This window comes from Muscardinus avellanarius (genome assembly GCF_963383645.1).
Source record: "Muscardinus avellanarius genome assembly, chromosome: 7".
Lineage (NCBI taxonomy): Eukaryota > Metazoa > Chordata > Mammalia > Rodentia > Gliridae > Muscardinus > Muscardinus avellanarius.
Window position 1 is genome coordinate 108,836,404 of NC_137793.1, and position 9,387 is coordinate 108,845,790.

Consider the following 9,387-nt stretch of genomic DNA (forward strand, 5'->3'; position numbering starts at 1 on the left):
CAGCCGCTCACTGGCTTTTCTGTTGTTTTCTATCAGAGCGTTTCCTCTGAGCTGTACTCCACGCCTGGAGTCCTGCCTCCTCCGCCCACCTTGAAAGGAGCCGTCCCTCTCTACAACCCATCTCAGGTCCCTCAGGTAAGAACTCCCTTGTGGCCAGAGGTTGGGAGCACGGGTTCGCAATCCTGGCAATACATGTGGGTTCTGGAGTGATGACTTAACTTTCCTAGTTCTGCACTGGAGAATGTGGCTATTAGCAGCTACTTCACAGATATCCTCTAAGTGCCTGGCATCTGGAAAATAATATGCGATGTGCCTGGCACCTGGAAAACGTGGCTGCTCTTATAAGTTTTGCTCTTGTCCTTTAGTAGGTCTTGAGATGGAAGAGGCAGTGCTGTGTTGGGATCAGTGGTGTGTTACCCTGTCCCTCGTCCTGGGGGTCCGGGGATCAGTGTAAACTACTAAAGAAGCCAAGCTCCCTGCTCCTCAGTGACCGGGGCAGCTAATCTAGCATCCCCTCTCTCCTCCTTTTATAAAATCAGATTTCTCTTCTCCATATTGAGGAAGTGGAGGGTAGATTATTTGAACACAGCCTTGGGAAGCCCCCTGCAGCAGAAGCGTTCTGGACAGGTGCTCAGGGCCCCGTGCTCAGCCCGGCTGGTCAGCCCTGGCCCAGCTGTAGCCACACTCCAGCGTGACTCCTCTCCTTCTTTTCTAGCTCCCCATGGCCACCACCCCGAATCGGGCAAACCGCCTCGCTCAGCGCCGCTACCCAAGCCAACCCTGCTGAGAGCGGACGAGCCCAGTCTTCTGGGAGCACCACTTTTGTCCTGCTCACCCGCTCTTGATTTCCCGATCTCTTCTGCTGCACCCAGGCCCCCGAGATGGCTACGCCAGCCACTGGGTACCTAGAAGAAAAGCAAGGGGATGTGGGGGGTCCAAGACTCAGCTTACTCCAGTCTTAAGTTTTGCTTCCGAATGATGGGAATCATTTTATCAGATAGATGACTACAATCGGGGTCTGACCACAGCCCCCACATGGGCAGGGTGTCATGGTGGCACACTGGAGACGGTGGCTTAAGAGTCAGGTTAGGTCACCAACAATTCCCTGGCTAGAATCAGTGATGAGACCACTGGCCATTGGCAGGGTTCAGCGCAATCTTCCGGACTAACTTGGACTCCCCCTCTTGGTCTTAGTTATAGACCAGTATGAGGTTCTAGTTAGCCAAGTTTCTCTAGTGAAACTCGATTACCGCTGCCCTTCAGTGATTCCTGTTTCAGTGACATTTCAGCAATTTCCCTCCTGCTTCTAGTTTTGAGCACATTTTCTATGTGGTGCAGATTAATTATATTTCTCTCACTTTTTTCGCTGGTCCTATTTTTTCACATTCTGGCATCTGGCTATCAAGTTAGATTGCTGGAGGCATCATATCGTCATGGCAACCACGGAGCCTAATGATGCGGATGGACGGAACATCAGTATAATAAGTGATGGAAAACGCTTCCTCAAAATTCATCCTTTCCCTAAGAGGGGAGGAATGAGCGCCTGATGCTGTTAATACCCCCCTTCCTACCTCAGGCCTTCACAAAGTGATGTTTGAGGGTCCTTGGGTCCAGGAGAGGAGGGGGAGATTCTGGAAATTTCCATTTCTTCTTTCAGACCCAAAATAGGAATAATTCTTGATGTTTGTCAGATTTGCTGCAAATTGCTTTTCACAAAGAACATTTTTTTTGTATGTGTAATTGTACATACAGGTTTTTGTACTTTAATGTACCACAGTTCTGATGTTGATAGCGATTAAACTCAGATAATTTTATAGCAAATGCTTGTCTCTGGCTGAGTTTTTTGGGGGGGCAGAGGGAGAAAAATACATTGATGGTCTCTTTCCTGATGTCTTTCTAATAATGGTTTCATTGTGTGATCAGGTGTAAAGAGCTGGCTGGAAAGAGCCTTTTGTTAATGAAGAACCCAGGGACTGCTCCTCTTAACTTCCAAGACTATTCGAATGTTATTATTTTTTTTTTCCATTTGCAAACTACAGACAAAAGCTCCCCTGACATACACTGGTCACTTCACTAATTTACTGTTGTGCATTCTGTCCTGTAGGAGGTTTTCGTCACCTCTTAAATTAGAAAATGCATGCTTAAGTATTTTGTGCCTAGAACGCCCCGTGCAGTATGGTTTCCCCATCTTCCTAAAGGGCTGCCTGCCCTTCAGTTCATACGCTGACACCAGCAGTGATGACACTGGGCAGGAGGGGGTGTCACTGGAGCCAAACTGCCCTGACTTGAATCCACTCCTGCTCCTTGTAACCTTGGAGAAGGGACCTTATCATCCCATGCTTTAGTTTTCTCATCTAGAAAATGAGGTTGATAATAATCATATCTGCCACATTGTAAGAAATAAATCAAGGTCTTAGGAAAGTACCTGGTGTGTGCTAAGAACTTTATAAGTGTTTCAAATGTTTGCTGTACAACTTACAAGTAAAATCTTGACTTTTTTTTGGCTACCAGAATTTACTGAATTTTTTATTTTTTTAATTAATTAATTAATTAATTAATTTTTTTGCAGTACTGGGGATGAAACCCAGGGGCATTCTACCTTTGATACACCCCCAGCCCTATTTTTTATTCTTTTATTTTTGAACAGGGTCTCACTGAGTTGCAGAAGACCTTACTAAGTAGCTGAGGCTGGCCACAAACCTGGATCCTCCTGGGATTATAAGCAATTGCCACCACACCTGGCTTGGATTTTTATTTTTGATGTACGTGTGTGTGTGTGTGTGTGTGTGTGTGTGTGTGTGTTGTGTGTGCGTGCATGTGTAGATGCTTTTTTTATTTTTAGACAGGGTCTCCTGAGATTGTCCAGACTGGCCTCCAACTTTCTGTCATCCTGCCTCAGCCTCCAGAGTAGCTGGGGTTATAGGCATCTACTACCATGCCCAGCTCTGATATATGTTTATAGTGGGAATATGAATTTTAAAATATTTCTCAAGATGTGTCCTTATTGCCAAGGCAGTTTCTCCTCTTGCATCCCATCTGTCGCCAAAGCTGGGTCGTGCAGTGACGTTTCCCCAGGAACACTGACACGGGGGCTCCTACCCAGTAGGCAGGAGCACTTCAGAGGAGAGTGGATGACCAGAGGAGGGCAAAGACAACAGAAGCCCATGCTCTCACTCACTTGTGGGGAGCCATTAAGGTTTTCCCCTAAAAGAATATTTCTGACTCAGCTGACTGTCCTTCGCCCAGAGTCAACAAGGTTTGGGGTCATGGGAAGTTCAAAGTAAAAGGTCTGGGAGAAGATGAGGTGGTGACAGCGCGAGGGTATCGACTGACCTGCCCGCGACGTATGTGCTTTGGATCTGTCTTTATTGTATTCAGGTGGTGATAGCATGAGGGTATTGATTGACCTGAAACGGTATAAATACTTCAAGAAAAATAAACCCAGGGGCGGCCCAATAGAGATTGGTGACCCTCCAGTGCTTCAAGAAAAGTAAATTAAAATTCTTTGAATCAAATTCTTAGAATTTCTTTCATCCTCACTCCGCTCTTCGGAACCCGTACTTTTGCCGGCTGGCTCCGGCACTCCCTCCTCCTGATGGGATCACCGCAGGATCCCACCATTCACTGGCTGCTCCGGCGCCCAGTGGAGCAGGCACGGAGCCCACCTGAGGCGGGAGGAGGCTGGCAGCGAGGGCCCGGGAGGGCGAGGCAGCGCCTTCTGCGTGGAGAGAGGAGCAGGACTGGGTGCTTTTGCCAATTCCTGACAGATGAGATGTTTTCTCTCTGGCCAACTCAGAACGAGTCCATTACCTCACATCTGCTTGATTAAAACAAGTCTCATTGCCCACTGATCAGCGACGGTGGGTCCAGTGAGGGTGTGGTGACCCGCGGTCACTCGGGGTCCTGGGTCGTTTATCAGCGTGGGCTGGGTACCGGTGGCTGTTGCTAAAGGTCACGGCCATTTTACAGCTTCGGCTGCTAAAAACCAACTGTGGTGAAACAAAGCAAGTGCAGCTGTAAGAGGAAAGTATTTTCTCATTTTACAAGGTAGAAGCTTGGGCTGGAGAGGGGGAATAGGAAAACCCTGGAGCCAGGGGCTCCTTTCTGTCCTCTTCTGTAGCCTGGGAGAAGCTGTCTTTGGCCTGGCAGCTCATCTAACGTGCCTAGATCATAGCAGCTGGTCGTGGGGGGTGGCCAGGGGCCCCTGCATCCTGCATCCTGCTGCAGCACGGACTCCTGAAGGGAAGGCTGCACAGCGTCCCCCAAGGCCAGAAGGGGCAGGCAGTGTCCCAGGACATGGCAGGTGCACAGCACGGGTCCCAGGCCCCTCCGGTCACCACCAGCCAGAGCCGAGGAGTAGAATTCTCACTCTCTCGATACAGAAGTGACCCGAAGACACTGCTTAAAAGAGAAGAGCCCGAGGCATTATTAATTGGCAAGTTTGTTCGTTTTGCACTCCTCAGTAGAGTATAAGCCTGGAGGAAGAACGGACCAGTGACTGAAATAAAGAGGCCACGTTCTCCTGCAAACCCGAGCCGTGGTGTGTGGATTCACGATTCTGCTATCTACGTGCAATTTAATATTTATATGAAAACATTTAAACTTAATGCTCAATAATTTGAAAGAGAACAAACCATTAAATTTCATTTAAGTGTTGTCGTCATATATCACCACTTCGGCTCTCTGTCTAATCCCCTCATGTGGTTATAAAACTGCAGGAGCCTTGTCTGGGCATAGCGGCGCGCACCTGCGATCCCGGTACTTGGGAGGCTGAGGCAGGAGGATCACGGGTTTCAAGGTAGCCCCAGCAATTTAGCGAGGCCCTCAGCAACTTTGCAAGATCTCGTTTCAAAATAAAGAAATAAAACAGTAGCTTGGAGGTAGAATGCCTGTGGATTACTAACCCCCTTCCCACCAAACCCAAACCAGAATGAGCTTTGATTCCTCCTCAGCCACCTGCACATCCTCCCCCTCAGTCCTGATTCTGGGTTTGGCCTTCCAGAAATCAAAGCCGCCACTGGCTTTTTATTTTCCCCTAGAAAGCAACTGGCTTTTTGGTCTCATCCTTTGAGCAACCAAGAAGAGGAGCAGGAGACTCTTCTCACCTCTTCACTAAAATCAGAGTCCTTTCTCCCCACGAGGGAAGAGGCGAAGCACCCCTCCTTTTGAAAAGAAGCAGGTGTGCAATCTGGGCCTCGGCAGGAAGCGCGTGGGCTTTTTCTGATCCTTTCCCCCGAGAGTGGCGGGGATGTGACTTTTTTTTCTTTTGCTTCCCCCCTTAAGCTGCAAATTGCACCCACGGTAGGGTGATAGAAGTGATGGGCTGTAGGTACTTGGCTGAGGTGGCCCCGAAGCGTGGCATCCAGCCTGCCTGCTCTCAAAAAGTACGTCCATACGGCTGCCGCTCATGACTTCAGGAAGGGCTTCAAATGAGATTTAAGGTTACACTGAATGAATTGTAACGGCGTGTTAAAATGTTGTCATCACGATCTGAGTGGAGGAATCTGCTTCCCACACTTTCTTCCTGATTGCATGTTTTTATTTCCAGGTGTGATCCTTTTTATATTTTATTTTGAAACAGTGTCTCACTAAATTGCTGAGCCTGGCCTTAAACCTGTGAGCCTCCTGGCTCAGCCTCCCAAGTATGGGGATTACAGGTGTGTGCTACCATGCCTGGTGAAAGGCCTTGACTTTTCTTTTTTCTTTTTCTTTTTAAATTTTTTATTGGTGCACTGTATTCATACATCATAGTGGGATACAAACTTTTGTAGACATACATGCACACATCGCCCAGTCAGCCCCCACCCGATCCCCACCCCTTCCTGTCCCCATCCCTCCCTCCCATGCTTGGCTTAGTGGTTGACATCTAGTATTATAGCAATTTATCCAAAATTAAAAATGATAATCTGGAGATTTAGAGACGCCGGGAAGATGGCGACCGAGAAAAGCGGGGCTTAAGAGCCCCGCTAACAACAAACCTCCATTACCACAAAATCAGCGCCTTTCATAGCCAGAAAACACCATCACCAGTGAAACAAAAAATCACCAGGCTCCAGAGAGAAAGCGGACTGAGAACAGAGCCAAAGAGGAGATAACCGGCCTATCGCCCGAGGACGCGGCAGACGCGGCGGCAGCAGCGCCATACTGCCGGCGAATTCACGGGACGGCTACAGCAAGCCCAGGTGAGCCACTGCGGTACAGCCAGGCGGGATTTCTCCGCGCAGAGAGCATCTAAAGTTCCCAGTGGCCGAGCTCAGCACACGCTGCAGGGATTCAGAGTGGAAACCAAAACCAAGAAGAAAAACACCAGCCCCACAGCCGAGGGCGTAGCAGCGGCGCCATATTGCCACCGGCGGCAGCAGCACCGAATCCAGCGAGGCCAGTACAGCTACATCTGCGTACTCAAGAACAGTGAGTCAAATTGCGGGCCACAGAGGAGAAATCCCAGTACTGTACTCCCTGGGACTTGACCCAGTGGGGGAGGGGCGGTGGCAGAGATATCACACCATAGGAGAACGTGCAACCTGGCACCCCCCACAGTCTAAAGCAGCCTCTATCGACTCTCTGGGTCGGAGACTCTGTGATACAACCCAGTAAAGGAGTAGTGGAGTCATAGTGACTCAAGGGAAGAATCCAGAGAAGGCACAAACATCCGAAATCATGGGAAAGAGGAATAATACTGGAGCAATAAATGCCCACAACCCCACAACATCAGAACCCGATAAAACAGAAAATCAGAGATTTCTAGAAGATCAAATCAGGAAAATAACTGCAGAAATAATAGAGGTGCTTCGAAAAGAACTCAGAGAGAGCCAAAAAGAGATAAAGGATGCAATTAATGAAGTAAAGGCCTCAATTCAAAGCACAAACAACCGATTAGAACACATGGAGAACAGAATCTCGCTCTTAGAAGATGATCATTCCAAAAATGAACGCATAGTTTCTAATCTAGAAAAAAATATCCGACAGCAGGAATCTGATATTGAAGAAATATGGGCCCATTTTAAGAGAGCTAACCTAAGAATAATTGGAATAGAGGAGGGAAAAGAAAGTGAAACCAAAGGGATCAACAATCTCTTCAAGGAAGTAATAGCAGAAAATTTTCCAGACATAGAGCAAGAGGTCGATACACAGGTTCAGGAAACTTATAGAACTCCCTTTAGACAGGATTGGAGAAGAGGATCCCCACGCCACATAATTGTCAAAATGACCAATGTGGAAGCCAAGCAGAGAATCTTAAAGGCAACAAAAGCAAAGGGCCAAGTGACATTCAGAGACAAACCAATTAGAATCACTCCAGACTTCCCAAACCAAGTTATGAGAGCCAGAAGGGCTTGGAGTAACATATTCCAAACTCTGAAAGAAAACAACTTCCAGCCAAAAATTTCCTACCCAGCAAAACTTTCTATCAAATTAGAAGGAGAAATAAGAAGCTTCCATGACAAACAGAAACTGAAGGAATTTATGTCTTCAAAACCAGCACTAGAGAAAATACTCAAAGAGATTAACTACAAAGAAGAAATAGGTAACACACTCCAGAACTAGAGAAACAAGATTTTCCATCCAACAAACAACTAAGATTGGTTATCTGTGGAGATTCATTATTTATGTTAGTCTTTTACCTATCTGTAAAGGGTATTGTTTGCCTTTATTGTTGTTAATTTCTAGGATTCCTAGTTGGAATATTAATACACCCTCAGATATAGCATTTGGAAATATTTTATCCCTTTCTATTAGTAACTGTTAACTCTGTTTACATTGTCTTTGGATATACAATTTTTTTTTTAGGGAGTTTGTATACTCCTCTGTTGCCTGTGCCTTTGAAATCATAACCAAGAAATCACTGCCAATTTCAATGTTGTGAGGTTTAATGACCCAGATTTTCTCCTAAAAGTTTATAGTCTTAAGATTTATATTTAGGTCTTTTATCTATTTTGAGTTAATATTTGTATATGGGATTAGGTAAGGGTCCAATTTTATTCTTTTCCATGTAATTATTATTTTTAACAATATTTAATTAAAAGATTAATATTTCCACCACCAAATGTTCGTGGAAACCTTGTCAAAAATAACTTGACAATATAGGGAAGAATTTAGCTCTAGGCTTTTATTTAACTCCAATGGTTTATATGTCTGCCTTTAGAATAGTACTACACTGTTTCAATTATTGTAGCTTTATATGGTTTGAAATCAGAAAATATATATCTTCTAGCTTTGTTCTTTTTCAAGATCGTTTTGGGTACCTAGAGTCCATATTCCATATTAGGATAGATTTTTTTCTGAAAAATAAATATATAAATATATGATAGTTTCACCTAAAAATAGAAAAAAAATATTCTCTGGTAAGAAAGAAAGCAAAAAGAAATATTGAAATGTTATCTTTAAGTCATCAAAAGCTTGGTATCAGACAAATGAAACTGTTATGTGAGATTATCATTTTTAATTTTAGATAAATTGCCGTAATACTAGATGTCAACTACTAAGCCAAGCATGGGAGGGAGGGATAGGGAGAGAATGGGGTGGGGATTGGGTGGGGGCTGACTGGGAAAAGTGTGCATGTATGTCTACAAAAGTATGTATCCTACTATGATGTATGAATACAGTGCACCAATAAAAATAAATAAATTTAAAAAAAAAATGATAATCTCACATAACAGTTTCATTTGTCTGATACCAAGCTTTTGATGACTTAAAGATAACATTTCAATATTTCTTTTTACTTTCTTTCTTACCAGAGAATTTTTTTCTATTTTTTTTAGGTGAAACTATCATATATTTATATATTTATTTTTCAGAAAAAAAATCTATCCTAATATGGAATATGGACTCTAGATACCCAAAACGATCTTGAAAAAGAACAAAGCTAGAAGATATATATTTTCTGATTTCAAACCATATAAAGCTACAATAATTGAAACAGTGTAGTACTATTCTAAAGGCAGATATATAAACCACTGGAGTTAAATAAAAGCCTAGAGTTAAATTCTTACCTATATTGTCAAGTTATTTTTGACAAGGTTTCCACGAACATTTGGTGGTGGAAATAATAATCTTTTAACTAAATATTGTTGAAACATAATAATTACATGGAAAAGAATAAAGTTGGACCCTTACCTAATCCCATATACAAATATTAACTCAAAATAGATAAAAGACCTAAATATAAATCTTAAGACTATAAACTTTTAGGAGAAAATCTGGGTCATAAAACCTCACAACATTGAAATTGGCAGTGATTTCTTGGATATGATTTCAATGGCACAGGCAACAGAAGAGTATACAAACTCCCTAAAAAATAAAAAAAAAATTGTATATCCAAAGACAATGCAAACAGAGTTAACAGTTACTAATAGAATGGGATAAAATATTTCCAAATGCTGTATCTGA

General features: G+C 44.0%; 1 protein-coding gene across 1 annotated transcript in view; it reads left to right on the plus strand.

Moving 5' to 3' along the window:
* Nucleotides 1-787, plus strand: part of SEC16B (SEC16 homolog B, endoplasmic reticulum export factor) — a gene marked incomplete at both ends in the record, with an annotated part of 37,781 nt that extends 36,994 nt beyond the window's left edge. Inside the window, 2 exons of the mRNA XM_080698774.1 lie at nt 37-135; nt 716-787. Of these exons, the coding sequence (XP_080554900.1) occupies nt 37-135; nt 716-787 (171 nt within the window). The remainder of the gene's footprint in view (nt 1-36; nt 136-715) is intronic.
* Between the last annotated feature and the right edge of the window lie 8,600 nt (nt 788-9,387).